This window comes from Alexandromys fortis, unplaced genomic scaffold (assembly GCF_014885135.2).
Source record: "Alexandromys fortis isolate MF-2015 unplaced genomic scaffold, M_Fortis_MF-2015_v1.1 scaffold_302, whole genome shotgun sequence".
Taxonomy (NCBI): Eukaryota; Metazoa; Chordata; class Mammalia; order Rodentia; family Cricetidae; genus Alexandromys; species Alexandromys fortis.
The window spans coordinates 414,056-428,847 of record NW_026068267.1 but is presented as its reverse complement, the minus strand read 5'-3'; the positions used below and the strand labels follow the sequence as shown (position 1 = coordinate 428,847).

The following is a 14,792-nucleotide window of genomic DNA, read 5'->3' as shown; positions in this document are numbered from 1 at the left end:
GGGGGGGGGGGGGGGGGGGGGGGGGGGGGGGGGGGGGGGAATGTTAGGGACTTGGGCATCTTTGATTCTCCATCATTGGTGAGGGGGGAAGGGTGACTCAAGGGTAGTGATTGGACCTGTAAGGGCAGGAGACAGCCATAGGGAGAGACCCAGTACATGCCAGTCTAGTGACCTGACCTGCCTGTTCTCCCAGGGCGGAGATCTGCCCAGTGTGGAAGAGGTAGAGGTGCCTGCCCCACCCTTGCTGTTGCAGTGGGTCAAGACTGATCAGGCCCTGCTCATGCTGTTCAGCGATGGCACTGTCCAGGTAGGAGCCCATCCTGGAGGTGAAGGGACGGTCTGGTAGGCTCAGGGTTCTGGGAAGGTGTGAGTCTAGTGTCCAAGCCCTGAACGCTGTTACCTTCTGTGCACAGGTGAACTTCTATGGGGACCACACAAAGCTGATCCTCAGTGGCTGGGAACCTCTCCTTGTGACTTTTGTGGCCCGAAATCGCAGTGCTTGTACTTACCTCGCCTCCCACCTCCGGCAGCTGGGCTGCTCCCCAGACCTGCGGCAGCGGCTGCGCTATGCTCTGCGCTTGCTCAGGGACCGAAGTCCTGCTTAGGTTCCAACCTGCAGAGCAGGCTGTGATCAGACCCCGGGCCTGTGTGCCTGAAAGACTCGGGCCCTTGCCTTTGTGGCCCTTCCTGTCCCTTTGGTGCCTCACTGGGGGCTCTGGGCCGAGTCCCCCAGGGAATCAGGGACCAGCTTTACTACAGTTGGGGACGGCCTGTCCTCCTGTCTCTTACCCTTTCTCCCTGAGATAAGCCTGAGCCTTAGCTCCCAGCTCGGGGGCATTATTTATGGACCACTTTTATTTATTAGCACATTTATTTATTGGGATGTGAGCCCCAGGGGGGCCTCCTCCTGGGATAATAAACTGTTTTTCAGAACTTAAAGGCTTTATCATTCCCAGTAAACCGCGTGGACAGTAGCCACGGCGAACAGTGAAGTGTTGGTGAAGGTGGCCGAGGCCAGCCCATCATGCACTGTGTCCCAGAGTGCCCGGCTGGCCACATGCACGCCCTGTCTCTCGCGTGGTCCAAGCACCACACTGCACACCAGTTTGTAGCGGGGTAGGCTGAGTTCCCGCACACGTATGCGTATCTGTTCACACAGCGCCTTTGCCAGTTTCCCCGCCTCGGTACCCGAGTAACACACATTGCTCAGCCCTGCATCCAGTGCTGCCTCCAGGACACGCTGAGCGCTTGCAGCTTCCCAGCGCTCGCCTGGCGCTGGTTCAGTGCGGTATGAGGGTGCCATCCGACGGGCAGGCATGATGGGTAACCCAGAAAAACTAACTCGTGAACCTAAAGGCGGTATCAGGCCCAGGGATGGTCGTCGACCTCCAAGACCTACTAGGGGTCCTGCCAGTGAGTTGCGGCGTGAAAAGGATGGGTGTAGGCTCAGCAGGGAGCCGCGACGGGAGGCTGGGCCTGGGCCTACAGGTCGGGTCTCATCAATGCTGGCCAGGTGACCTCCAGACTTCCCTGGTGGTAATTTCAGAGCCAGGTCTTTGGTAGTATCCTCTTCTGGGTGTCCTGATTGCAGAGTCCTGCCAGCCATGGCTCTGCCTGCTGGAAGATCCACACTTAGGAGTGGCCCTTACTGGCTCAGATCTCCCTACACCCTGCCTCTTGCTTGGGGAAGCTGAGGTTTCTTTTCTTTTCTCTTTCTTTCTTTCTTTCTTTCTTTCTTTCTTTCTTTCTTTCTTCCCTCTTTCTTTCCTCTTTCTCGCTCTCTCTCTGTGTTTGAGATAATGTCTCCCCGTGGCCTCCAACTCTTTGTGTGGCTGAGTCTGGCCTTGAACTCCTTCCTCCTGCCTCTAGCCCCTAAGTGGTGGGATTTCAGTTGGTGCCACCACACTCAGTGCCTCCGTAGTAGACTATGGGCATATATCACCTGTCTAACTCCTCCATATTCCTTTCTTGAACCAGCAGATCCAATTGGTGCGTGGGCTGCTTAGAGAAGGTTAAGAGCAAGGGAAGGGCTGCTCAGTCTGTGCTTAGGGAACCTCTGCCCAGAGTTCTCCCTTGGTCGCCATGGAGCTGACTGGGTGAGCAGGAAACCCACTTGGTGTCTCCCCTCCCACTTGATTTCACCAGCGGAATGGGGACATGAAGTTGGTTTCCAGATTTCTTAATCCAGAGCCAGAAGGGGCAGACCCAACCCCATCACTCCCATAGATCTCTCTGGCCTCAGAAGCATGGGACGTAACCGTCTTCCCTGCTCTAAGTAGGCTGTGACTTCTCTCCCCTTGCCCTGCTGCATTCGGAGGTGGGCGGCGAGTGAGATGTCCATCCTCCTCCTTAGGTCTCCTGAAACTCCCTCAGGCACCTGACTCACCTGTAGCCTTTGACCTCCAAGCTCTGCTGGCCCCCAGTCTTCACTGAGCTGCCCTCCCTGCCAGGCCTGTAGGTGGTGAAGGCTTGTGTTGTGCAGTAACCATGGGGCTGCTGTGGCAAGCATGCCACTCCCTCCCAGAACTCCTCCCTCCAGCCAAACTCTGGAATAACCTAAGTGCTACTGCTATGAGCACCTGCTGGGGGGAGGGAAGGCATCCTGAGTTATGCGAGGGGGGGGCGTCCACAGGGGCTTGGAGTGTCTAAAGCATCACAGCCGAGGGGGCAGGTGTAGAGAGGTGTGATGGACAGGAAGGTGCTTTTGAGCCACTATTATGAAGTGTCCAGTCAACCGGTCTGGCCATTTGTGAACAGATCACAGGGGCCTGGGATGTGCTAGAACCTTGAGACTTACGGGGGCGACTTCTTAGGAATCCAGTATCTGGGCTCACAGGAAGGAGTACGTCATGGTTTTACATTCTCCCATCAGCCTCAACAAGGACAAACATTTCCGTTTCAGGGCAGAGCTAGGGTGGGGCTTGGATGACTTCCTTACGCCAGAGCTGTGTGCTGAGGAGGGGAGGCCTTTGGCTCAGTGGGAAAGACCCAGGCCTCGCATGGCCATGACTCAGTGGTGCCCTGGAACTTGTCCCCAGATGGCCATACCTCCTTCATCACCCAGTACATAATACCTCTTCCCCTAGGGATGATTGCCTCTTGGTGATGCCTCGCCTGCCCTGCTCTGGGAGGCATGGGGCTGCCCCTCCCAGGCAAACTTAAATCTGAGCTCTGAAAACCACACTTAGGGGTCAGAATCTTCCCTGATGAGGTGATGATGTCTAATCCCAGTTCTAGACTGAACCCCTAGGGAAGGGATTGGAGGGCAGAGACCTTACATTCTGAACCCAGTGTAGGCAGGCAGGAGCCAGTACTAGGACCCTCCAACTCTTAGAACCCTTCTACGGCTGAAATATTTTCCTAGGCGGGTAGGGAGATGGGCGGGGCCTCCTCAGGCTCAGCTCCAATTTCCATGGAAACTCACAGGCTTCCCACCCAGCTGCTGCCTGGGCAGTCTCCCAGCCTGGGCCTCATCCACAGCCAGCTTCTCTGGGATCATAGGCCTGCCCAGCGGCAGCTTCTTTGGGTCCTCTCTGAACCCGCATCGCTTACCTGAACCTCAGGTTTTCTTTAGGGACCTGGGCCTCTTTTGTCCTAGACCTTCAGCTCCTCAGCAAACGGTCTCTACAGGTCCTGCCCTCCCTCTCGGGCCTCTCTTGCCTCACTAGGCCATTTCACCCTTTGTTCTGCTGCTCATCCCACGCATGGAGAACCCAGGACTGGTTGTGCATGGGCAGGCTGCTTCCTTTTCCACAGCACTCCGAAGTCTTGTCAACAACCCCCGGTACAGGTGAGGCAGTGACTCCACTCCCTGGTGGGTTTTCCTTAGCTTGCTCTCACCGGCCTATGGATGAATTTGAGGAGGCTAAAGGTGAAGAGGCCAGGAAAGAGCACTTGGCCTCCCTGGTGAACTCAGTCTATGAAGTCAAGTAGAGACGGTGTCTACTGGCCTGTGTCCATGCTATCCTGAGAGTCAGAGGTGGGGGCAGTGAGGGATAGACAGGAGGGCAACTGTGTGAACTCAGGCAAAGCCCTTCCTTCTCTGGATTGAAGGAGGAATCCCCAACTCCCTCAGGTGGGATTTGATCTGACTCACTCCAGTCGGGTATTCAGCTAAGTGCTAGACTTCTTTCCTTGAAGAGACAAGAGTGGAGGACTCTGGGGAGTCCTAAGAGGAACGAAGCCCAAAGGATTAGGTCAGAGACCCAGACAGGAAGTAGTTCAAGGTTGCTGACCGCCCACGGCTTGCCGATGAGGCTAAGTGCTGTCTGAAACCGGGAATAGAGTTTACTGGGGGCAGGGCTGGTCATGGGAGACAGATTGCTGCTTCCCATCCCCGCTGTCTCAGAGGCCGTCTGCTCCCCAGGGTTAGGGGCTGTCATAATTCTCTTTTTCTTGAGGGCAAAGTGTCACAGTCTGGCCTAGAGGGTGGAACCTTAGGCTTTGCGCCTGGGAGGAGGAGGAGGCAGGGGAAGCTGAAGCTTTCTGTGCTGCCTCCCCCTGTACCTTATGCAGGGCTTCAGAGGCCCAGAGGCTGGGGCCGGAAGTGATCGCGAAGATGGAAAATGTGGTCTCACCTCATGATGTGCATCACTGCCATGGCTGTCACAGTCAGCGTGCTCTGCACACCACATCCTCACACCCTCCTACGGGAGGAAGAGTGAAAATGCTGAGCTGGCATCTCGTGGGCGCTGTACCGCCAGGGGTTTCCTTGCCCCCGGGACTCAGGCTGGAGAGCCATCAATCTTGTTCGCATGAACCCTGGCATCCCCTTTGCCCAAGCATAGTCAACTCCTCTGAGACCCGTGGTCACGGCTGAGAAGTCCGAGAGTTGAAGACAGAAAGCCACAGCGTGGAAGGGGGACTAGAGTGGAGACCGTGTCTCCCGGGCGTGGGCTTTGACCTTACAGAAAAAGAAGCTAAGTCCCAGTGTGGCAGAGGCAAAGCCAAAAGTGTGACCTAGGTTCAAGATTCCCTTCTCTGGCTCTCTGTCCTCTCTTCCACAGCGATGTTTGCTTTGTGGTTGGTCAAGAACGGCAAGAGGTGTTTGCCCACCGGTGCTTGTTGGCCTGTAGATGCAACTTCTTCCAGAGACTTCTGGGGACAGAGACGGGCCCTGGGGTACCTAGTCCTGTGGTGCTAAGCACGGTGCCGACCGAGGCCTTCTTAGCTGTGCTGGAGTTCCTGTATGCCAACAGCGTCACGCTGCACCGCTACTCAGTGAGCCTCCCAAGCAGGGGTCTGGGGAGGGGATGCGCTGGGGATACAAGAGGTGGGGAGTCTGCCCATTCTGCTGGGGGTTGAGGGGCAGGGGAAACTCCCTTCTGTTCCCTCAACTGCCACCCCCTGTGCAGGTGCTGGAGGTGCTGACAGCAGCTGTGGAGTATGGGCTGGAGGAACTTCGAGAGGTGGGTGTCTCAGGCAGGCTGTCTTGTTTCCCTCGCCTTAGTGCGTAGCCTCCTCCACATAGCCTGACCTTCTCATGCAGACAGAAGGATGGACACAGGATCTGCACATGCTCAGTGTGTGCTGAGCAAGTATTGGAAGTATTTCTGGCTGGTTCTGCAGTACAAGGGTAAATTGGTTTTGGCCCATAGTTGAATGGAGAAAGATACATGAAGACATTTGACATGCGTGGGCCGTGGTGTTGCAGGCTAGTATCCCAGCATCTGAAGGCTGGGGAGGATGGCAAGTTTAAGGCTAGCCTGAACTACTTAGGGAGTTCAGGCTAGCCTTGGCTACAGAGTGAGACTTAAGTCTCAAAAAGCTAAATTGAAAAGCAGGGGTCTAAGTGGGATAGGCAGACTGCTGATGTGTGGAGAGAGATTTCTAGAGAAGGAAACTGCTGTGTTAGAGCTTGAAGAACAAGTAGGGTTTTGTTCAGCAGAGTGGGAAGATGACTTTATAGTCACAGGGCACTCAAGGAGCTGCTTAGATATGTGGTGTGGTTGGACTGGGAACATGGGTGTGGGGTGAACTGGAAGGGTACCAGGAGGCTGGTTCATGAAGGTGCTTCAAGAATTTGTGTTTTAGGCTGGAAGTGTAGTTCAGTGGTAGAATACTTGCCTAGTATGCTTCAGGCCCTGGGTTCAATTCTCAGCCCTAGCCCAGTATGGTGGTATATAGCTGTATTTCCAGCACTTGGTAGGCAGAATAGAGAGGAGGATAAAACCAAGTTCGTGGCCACCCTAGTTTACAGAGTGAGTTCTGGGCCAGCCAAAGCTACACAGCAAGGCCCTGTGTCAGCTTTCCCTCTCCTGGAGATCTTTCAATGCAAGGGTGGTAGAGACTCACTGAATGCTTTGGGCAAGGGAGCTAAGGGGGAAAGGGATCGAGAGATAAGGAAGAAGGAAAGGCCTGTCCAGCCAGTCAGATTAGTGTCAAAGTCAAGAGGGTGTGGCCAAGCCGGAAATGGCAGTCCAAGAGAGGTGGGTGGCTCTGAGAGGAGACAGCTGGCAACACCCAGTGCTTTTCTGGAAGACAGGGAGATGTCAAGCATGAAATTTAAGGTTCTGTTAAAAATAGAAATGCAGTTGAGTCAAGGAGGGGACCCAGTGCGGGAAGACAGCGAGGGAAGAGGAGGCTGGAGTTTTGGACAAGTCTCAGTGGAGAGAGGTGTACTAGGGCTCTTCGGGCTCGGTTTGCTAGCCTCCAGGCCCTCTAGGCTTGCTAAATTACAGGTCCCTATAATTCCCTGGTTCCCAAGTCTGGGAGGTCAGGATGGCTCCGGGGCTGCTGGGAGTCTGAATGATCCACAGCTTCTAGGGTAGGACACCACCACACAATTCACTTTCGTTTCTGTCCCCAGTTATGCCTGGAGTTTGTGATGAAGGTTCTGGATGTGGAGCTGGTTTGTGAGGCCCTGCAGGTGGGTACTGCTGGGCAGCCCTGGGGAGGAATCTGATTTTTAGAATGTGGCCCTGGCCTCTCCTCTCCACATGCCAGAAGCCTTGACTGACAAGAACTTAAGAACGATACGAGAACCACAAAAAAAAAAAAAAAAAAAAAAAANAAAAAAAAAAAAAAAAAAAAAAAAAAAAAAAAAAAAAAAAAAAAAAAAGCAAAACGTTGGTCCATGGTGGCGCACACCTTTAATCCCAGCACTTGGGAGGCAGAGGCAGGTGGATGTCTGTGTGTTCGAGGCCAGCCTGATCCAGGACAGGCTCGAAAGCTTCAGAGAAACCCTGTCTTGAAAAACAAAAAACCAAACAAAAAAAAAAGAGGAAAAAAGATGTGAGGGTGTGTATGCTCAAGGACACTTATGAGATAAACTCCGCCCTGATCTGTGGGGTGTAGAGAACACCAGTAAGGTCCTGCGTAGGAGCTAGAGTCAAAGGGCTGGGAGAGGCAGGCATGGTGACGCACACCTTTAATCCTAGTACTCAGGAAGCAGAGGCAATCAAATCTGAGTTTGAGGCCAGCCTGGGCTACACAGAAAAAAGTGGGAAATGGCTCTAAGCAGAGATGGGGGAAGGTGGGATGTGGAGTTTAGAAGCCAAACTTGGGCTCCCAGATGGAGCTGAAGGACCTGAACATGGTCCCCAGTTCTACTTTCAGGAGACACTGCATGTGCTGTCAGCCTCCCCATTCGGATGGCGCTCAGGCTTGTGGCAGTCCCTAGTATGCAGAGCTGGGTCACACTGCCTCTCCAGTCTCTAGCCTGACCACCTTCACTCTGCTCTCAGGTGGCTGTAACCTTTGGCCTGGGGCCGCTGCAGGAGCGGTGCATAGCCTTCATAGAGGCTCACAGCCAGGTACAGCTCCCAGCATTATTATTCTTGTAGCCTGTCTTCCCTACGCCACTCTGCTCTGCTCTGATCAAATACACCGATCCATAGGAGGTTCTACAAACCCGCGGCTTCCTGGAGCTATCGGCCACTGCGCTGCTGCCCGTGCTACGCAGTGACAAGCTCTGTGTGGACGAGGCTGAGCTGGTCAAGGCAGCCCGAAACTGGGCGCGCGTGGGCGCCGTGAGTGGGACCCGGGGGAGGCGAGGGCGAAGCGGCGAAGGCCGCAGGAACTCGGCAAGCGGACGGCAGGGCACAGGCCGCCGCTCCGCCGGGGCTCAAGGTTTACTTCCACAGGCGGTGTTGGAGCGACCGGTGGCCGAGGTGGCGGCTCCAGTGGTTCGAGAGCTGAGACTAGCCTTGCTGGCCCCGGCGGAGCTGAGCGCCTTGGAAGAGCAGAACCGACAGGAGCCGCTCATCCCGGTGCGGACGCGAGTACCCGGGCTCAGATCCACTCTGCCACGTGGGGATGAGGAGCCAGGGCCCTTGCCAGGGACTTCGGACTGCATGGTGACCCTCCTTCTCCTACAGGTGGAGCAAATTGTGGAGGCGTGGAAGTGCCATGCCCTACGGAGAGGAGATGCGGCCCCGGGCGCACCGTGCAGGCGGCGAAGGGGAACCCTGCCCCGGGATCACCACCGTTTTCTGGACCTTCGTTTCAAATGATCCACTTCCGGAACTTGGGAGGCATCTGATCTGATCACACTCCAAACTACAGCTCCCGAGGTGCCCTGCGCCCGAGGCGGGCTTCCGCCCCCAGCAAGCCCTGCGAGCCGGAGGCCGGAAGGACCATGTAGGGGCGGGCCAGTGCCAGTGGACCCAAGTTGGAGTCGTGTCACGGGCTCGGGCGACGCCCCGAGGCCGGAAGCGAGGGTGGCATGTGTTCCGTGAGCTCACACCGCATCTTGCTGCCGGTCACTCCTCAGTCCCTCTATTCGGTTGACGCTCTTATCTATGCAGCGCATCCTCCTTAACAACAAATCAGCTTCCTGGCTCCAGGCTCAGCGCGGAGCTTCTCATCTTCTCCTCTCTCCCAGTCCCGTAAATACTGTTTCTCATTTCTGCGGGTCAGGAACCAGGATCTCTTCTTGCTTACCTCATGCCCTTTCTCCCTTCCAATAGTACTTTCGAGTTGGTTTAGTCTGCAGCCTATCTTCTGTCACTTTTGGGGATCTTTTCTGTCATTACCCCTCCAGTGCCCTCTCACTCCTTCTCCCCACCCCCAATGCTCATTGCATCCCTGTTCCATCGTTGTGATTGTCACGCCCTTCCCTGGGTCCTTCAGCATTCCAGGATCTAAAGTTTCTAGATATTTAGCGGTTCTTAACATTGAGTTTGGGAGTTCCAGAATTAATTTTTGGGGGGGGGGGTTAGGAGGTGGGTAATCTCTCACTGAGTAATCCCAGCTGGCCTAGAACTCATTTTGTAGGCCAGGCTAGCCTTGAACTCACAGAGCTCTGACTGCCTGTGCCTCCCTGGTACAGCGATTAAAGACATCGTGTACTATTCCAGCTAAATTAAAAAAAAAAACAACAAAAAAGCTGGACAGTGGTGGCACACGCCTTTGATCCCGGCACCGGGGAGGCAGAGGCAGGCAGCTCTCTAAATTTGAGGCCAGACTGGTCCGCGAAGCAAGTACCAAGACAGCCAGGGCTACACAGGGAAACCCTGTCTCGGAAAATTAAAAATAAAACAAAACAACCCATAAAAACCTCTTAAAGAGATAGGAAGGAATCTTAACTCTGTTGCTCAGGCTGGTCTGGACTTACTGAGCTGAAACGGTTCTGCCTCAACACCCTCACCTTCAGTATCTGGAACTACTATGGTATTAGATGTATATATATTTTATATTTTTTTCCAAGAAAAACCACCACTGCCTGGCCCTAGCAAATAATTTTAAAGGAGTTGTAAAGCAAGATTTAAAAACGAAGGACAGTGGACAATTTAAAAGGAAATAAAATTATAATTCTGACATATAAAAATGTTTGCTTATGGATTAAAGATGGCTATTCGTATTCTCTCTCAAGATTGAACAGGTGGGGGGGTGCTGGAGAGATGGCTCAGAGGTTGAGAGCATTGCCTGCTCTTCCAAAGGTCCTGAGTTCAATTCCCAGCAACCACATGGTGGCTCACAACCATCTGTAATGCGGTCTGGTGCCCTCTTCTGGCCTGCAGGCATACACACAGACAGAATATTGTATACATAATAAATAAATAAATATAAAAAAAAAAACAAAAAAAAGATTGAACAGGTGGCTCCCTGGTGGGTACCCTTGTTTGGGTAGTGAACGCTGAAAGGAATTTGCTGCTTGCATGCCTGTAATTCTCTTGCTTTTGGTTACTTTATTCTACGCCACCTTTCGAGGTCATGTACTAAGCCTGTGATGCTTCCATTAGCGTGGCTGTAGCACTGTGATGAAAACGGCCTTCTAAGTAGTTGTCAGGAGCTTGGAAATCATTCATGTTTCTTGAATCCAACAATCCTTCACTTGAGGACAGAACACTCAACCTCTCATGCAGGCAATGACATGTATTCACGAGGCAAGCATAGCATGGTGGAATAGGCCTGTAGGTGGAAGCACTCATGAAGTGGACATAGGATCTAGGATCAGCAGTCTGAGGCCAGCCTAGGTTAGTTACATGATGAGACCTGTTTCAAAAAACAAAATAGGGCTGGAGAGTTGGCTCAGCGGTTAAGAGCACTGGTTACTGGCTGTTCTTCCAGAAGTCCTGAGTTCAATACCCGCAACCATCTGTAATGAGATCTGGTGCCCTCTTCTGGCCTGCCTGTCTACCTGCAGGCAGAATACTGTATACATCTTTAAAATAAACTGGGCCTGTTGTCACACACCTTTAATCCCAGCACTGAGGCAGATCTCTAGTGGCGCAATACAGCAAGATCTAGTCTCAAAAAACAAAAACCAAGAGGCTCATAATGACCCTCCTGCCTCAGCTTCCCAAGTGATAGAATGAATGACAGGCATGGACCACCACACCCTAGACTCTACATTCAAACCTCTATGAAAGAGAAAATAGAAAAAACAAGGCTTTCAAAATTTGATTATGAGCTGGGTGTGGTGGCTCATATCTGTAATCCTAGCACTGGGAGCTGACCAGCTTTGCCTGCTTCCAGACACCTGGAACACAGAAAACAAGCCAACTAAAGCGTGGTGGTGGTGATGCTGGAGAGAAGGCTCAGCTGCTCTGGGAAAAGTCCAGAGTTCAATCCCTAGGACCTGTCAGGTAGCTCGTACACACCTGGGACTCAAGCTCCAGGGGCTTTGATGTCTCTAGTCTCCATAGGTGTCTGAATGCCACATTCACATCCCCCCCCCCGACATTATTAAAAATAAGGTAAACCTAAAGGAAAAAAAATGTTGACTCAGAAGTGTTCCTCTTCATGGAAATGTTTGTGTGAAAGATGAAAGAGGTCAGTGATACAAAGAAAAACCAGAGGATGGGTGTGTCCTTTTGTTTCCAGCCTACCAGAGGTTCAGTGCCTCAGATGCACGGTGCAGGTTAACACATGTATGTTTCCTACAAGTCAGTTGTATCCTACGATCGTGATCCTTAGGGCTGGCACTCAAGCACAGTGAAACTGTCTGCTCTTGATGCACCATGGGTCTGCAAATGAGAAGGCCTCTGCCGGGCTTGGTAAAGCAGCTGTGGGAATGTGGGTGGGCAGAACTGACCCAGAGGAAGCTGTGGATCCCAGCCTGTTGCTCTCTCTCTGCTTCTCTGCCCGGGACCTTGCCCTGTCTTCCCTCGTGCGAGCTGGGATTGCTAAGATATTGGCTCCAATGCTTGGGTGACTGTTCTGTTGTTCCAGACTGGTAGAGCACCCTCAGTTTCAGACTGAGCAGCCCAGCTCAGCCCTGAGCAGCAGGACGCACAGGAGGCATGCTACCACCCCTCTGGCAGCTGTCCTCCAGGTTATCTTTCTTTATATTTTGCTTTTGGAGACAGGGTCTCTCTCTATAGTCCTTGCTGTCTGGTTCCAGTTTTTTATTTTGTTTCGTTGTTTTTGTTTGTTTGTTTATTTGTTTCGAGACAGGGTTTCTCTGGGTAACTTTGGAGCCTGTCCTGGAACTAGCTTGTAGACCAGGCTGGACTCGAATTCAGAGATCCGCCTGCCTCTGCCTCCCGAGTGCTGGGATTAAAGGTGCGCGCCACCACCGCCTGAGTTGTTTTATTTTAGAACAGTGTCTCACTCTGTTCTAAAGACAGTTTAGGCTGGTCTCAAACTCACAGCGATTCTACAGCCTCAGCAAGACTGAAATTCCCAGTGTGACCTGCCACACTCAGCAGCGTCCGGTTCCTCTTGAAGGATGATTGGGCTGAGGACAAGGGAAGCTGAGGAAGAACCTAGGCAGAGGGAATGCAAGTTCAAAGTTATGCGACACAAACACTCGTGGCTTTCTTATCCAGAAAGTGGAGTGCGTTTTAAAGAGGCTCTGTCTGGTAGAGGAGGCTAGCCCTAGTGGAGCCTGGAATGGGATTAGGCTTGATCTACGGCAAGGGGAGCCATGGAAGGGTGCTAAGCCAGAGGGTGGAGTAGGGCTAGGTGCTACACTGGGTGAGCTCACTTTACAAGCAGTGTAGGACTTCTCACCTCAGGCTGGATGAGGTCAGTGCGCCTGGGGTGGTTCAGCTCTGACTGGATCCATTCAGTGACACCCTCACATTCCTCAGGGCTGCATGGATCATGCAATCAGGGTAAGAACTTTCAACACAGCTGTGAACAATGTTCCTAAAAGGAAGCGCTCCTCTTGCAAGGCTGACTAAGCCATCAGAACCTCCGTGATGTGCCGAGGTTGGAATGCTATGTCTGGAGCCAAAGGATCTTGGGACATCTTTGGCCCCACAATAGCCATTTATCGTCCTCTGTACATGACATCACATCTTTGTGCTGCTACCTAAGGTTCCCACCAATGTGGGCTGCCACTATCGGCTTTACTTTTTTTTTTTTTTTTTTGTTTTTTTTTTTTTGTGTGTGTTTGTGTGTGTGTGTGGTTTTTTTTTTTTTTTTTTTTTGTAGTTGTTTTTTCGAGGCAGGGTTTCTCTGTAGCTTTGGAGCCTGTCCTAGAACTAGCTCTTGTAGACCAGGCTGGCCTTGAACTCACAGAGATCCGCCTGCCTCTGCCTCCCGAGTGCTGGGATTAAAGGCGTGCGCCACCGCCCAGTGTTGTTATTGTTGTTTTATTTTATTTTTTTTCAAGGCAGGATTTCTCTGTGTAGCCCTGACTGTCTTGGAACTCACCCTGTAGACCAGACTGGCCTCAAACTCTGACCTTCACACTAGAAACATAGAACACACACCTGACTAACTACCTATCCACTAAATGTTATAATAAAAAGGGCAGCATTTCATATAGCCCAGGCTAACCCCAAACCCAAGTGGCAGAGGATGGCCTCTGATCCTACCACCTGAGTGCTGGGACTACAGGTCTTCCTCACGATGCCAGCTAACTTGAATTCGTTTAAGGCATTTTAGTATGGATTGAGCTGCAATGTGTTTTGTCTCTGTGTGACGTTTGGTTGGACCATGATATTCCGACCTTTGTATGGGTGAGGTGTGAGGAGGCAGTGTGCCTGGGTGGGATTATTCCTGGTGAGTGGCGGCTGGAACACAGGGAGTCTGTCCATCAGGGGTAACTGGGGGAGGGGGAGGGAAGACCTCACCATTCATTTGGGTGAGGCTCTGAATGCAGCCCAAGGCTGTGCCTCGGCTCTTCAAGGCCTCTGTACGACAGGGCTACTCAACTCTTCACCACCAGAAGCTTAAGTCAGTGGGGTTATTAGCTTGGGCATTGACATCCTGGGGACAATCTCCCGCATGGTTAGCTGGCCAAAGACAGTTTCCTGCCTCCCAGCCACCGCTGTGGGTGCACAGCCAGCCGTTCTGCCATGGAGGTTGCTTGGGCCAGGGCTCCTTCCACAAACCTCCTAAAATAGCACCCTAGGTCCTGCTTCCTTCATCTCTTCTTCAGCTGGCCACTTTGCTGACCTTCCATCTCATCATGTCTTCCTGGATTTGCCCCTCCCTGGCAGACTAAGGAGCAGGGAGCCGGAAGCTGAGCCTGGAGAGGTGGGCAGGACTGGTATGCCAAAGGAACACAGGCTTGCATCATGTTCTATGTTAAGCATTTTTTTTTTTTTCGAGACAGGGTTTCTCTGTGGCTTTGGGGTCTGTCTTGGAACTGGCTCTTGTAGATCAGGCTGGCCTCAAATTCACAGAGATCCGCCTGCCTCTGCCACCTGAATGCTGGGATTAAATGCGTGCACCACTACCGCCTGGCTATGCTAAGGATTTCTTCTTTTTTAGAATGTTACTTTTTTAAAAAGATTTATTTATTTATTTATTTATTTATTTATTTATTTATTTATTTATTATGTACACAACATTCTGCTTCCATGTATATCTGCAGGCCAGAAGAGGGCGCCAGATCCCATTACAGATGGCTGTGGGCCATCATGTGGTTGCTGGGAATTGAACTCAGGACCTCTGAAAGGGCAGCTAGTGCTCTTAACCACTGAGCCATCTCTCCAGCCCTGCTAAGAATTTTTTTAAAAACAGATCTGTAAAAAACAGTATAGGGCCCTGATCATCTGCAAATACTGGGTCGGTATGCCACACCCGTCCAGTGTCCTCACATGGGCAGACAGGAAGCCTTTTCTACGTGGCCTTCACAGGGGCCTGGGCACCTTTGGGGGCCTGAGCTGGAGCTGCGGCTTCTGCCTTGGTTTGAACTTTGTGCTTTAGTTGGCCAAGTCTATGACCTTTGGCCATGTAGCTTCTCCTTCTGATGCTTGGGGTGAGTGATGGAAGTAAGATGGCTGAGTTTGCTGCTGGGGCCCTTTGGCACGGTGGGCTTCACTGCCTTAGGCTTCCCGAGGGCCCTAACGGTGGTCGCCTCTGTGTATGCGTTGTTTGCCTTCGCGTTGTCTGCACCTTCTGCAGGTCCATGCTGTGCTTCTTGGCAAGGTGCATATTCCCCAGGAACT

General features: G+C 52.4%; 3 protein-coding genes across 8 annotated transcripts in view; 2 read left to right on the top strand and 1 right to left on the bottom strand.

Moving 5' to 3' along the window:
• Positions 1-933, top strand: part of Plk3 (polo like kinase 3) — a 4,979-nt gene extending 4,046 nt beyond the window's left edge. For all 3 annotated transcript variants that reach the window (XM_050131932.1, XM_050131934.1, XM_050131933.1), the window contains 2 exons: positions 194-307; positions 414-933. In XM_050131932.1, the coding sequence (XP_049987889.1) occupies positions 194-307; positions 414-605 (306 nt within the window). In that variant the 3' untranslated portion in view covers positions 606-933. The remainder of the gene's footprint in view (positions 1-193; positions 308-413) is intronic.
• Positions 934-2,486, bottom strand: Dynlt4 (dynein light chain Tctex-type 4). 2 transcript variants are annotated; one of them, XM_050131935.1, is made up of 2 exons: positions 2,387-2,486; positions 934-1,614 (listed from the first exon to the last, which is right to left on the bottom strand). In XM_050131935.1, exon 2 carries the CDS (start codon positions 1,604-1,606, stop codon positions 947-949), a length of 660 nt encoding a protein of 219 aa, XP_049987892.1. In that variant the 5' UTR covers positions 1,607-1,614; positions 2,387-2,486; the 3' UTR covers positions 934-946. The 2 variants fall into 2 exon arrangements, with proteins under 2 accessions (XP_049987892.1, XP_049987893.1); XM_050131936.1 differs by having other exon boundaries at positions 934-1,617; positions 2,387-2,481.
• A 945-nt stretch (positions 2,487-3,431) lies between these two features.
• Btbd19 (BTB domain containing 19) lies at positions 3,432-9,327 on the top strand. Of its 3 annotated transcripts, XM_050131929.1 has the most exons (8): positions 3,432-3,790; positions 5,007-5,220; positions 5,355-5,408; positions 6,809-6,868; positions 7,686-7,754; positions 7,839-7,970; positions 8,085-8,210; positions 8,319-9,327. In XM_050131929.1, exons 1-8 carry the CDS (start codon positions 3,705-3,707, stop codon positions 8,451-8,453), a joined length of 876 nt encoding a protein of 291 aa, XP_049987886.1. In that variant the 5' UTR covers positions 3,432-3,704; the 3' UTR covers positions 8,454-9,327. The 3 variants fall into 3 exon arrangements, with proteins under 3 accessions (XP_049987886.1, XP_049987887.1, XP_049987885.1); XM_050131930.1 differs by lacking the exon at positions 7,839-7,970; XM_050131928.1 differs by having other exon boundaries at positions 7,839-8,210.
• Positions 9,328-14,792: the final 5,465 nt, after the last annotated feature.

Coding starts and splice junctions, on each gene's coding strand:
- Btbd19 (XM_050131928.1), top strand. CDS start 3,705: ATGGAGAACCCAGGACTGGTTGTGCATGGGCAGGCTGCTTCCTTTTCC. Junction 5,221..5,354: donor TCACGCTGCACCGCTACTCA/GTGAGCCTCCCA, acceptor CCCCCTGTGCAG/GTGCTGGAGGTGCTGACAGC. Junction 7,755..7,838: donor TCATAGAGGCTCACAGCCAG/GTACAGCTCCCA, acceptor ACCGATCCATAG/GAGGTTCTACAAACCCGCGG.
- Dynlt4 (XM_050131935.1), bottom strand. CDS start 1,606: ATGGCTGGCAGGACTCTGCAATCAGGACACCCAGAAGAGGATACTACC.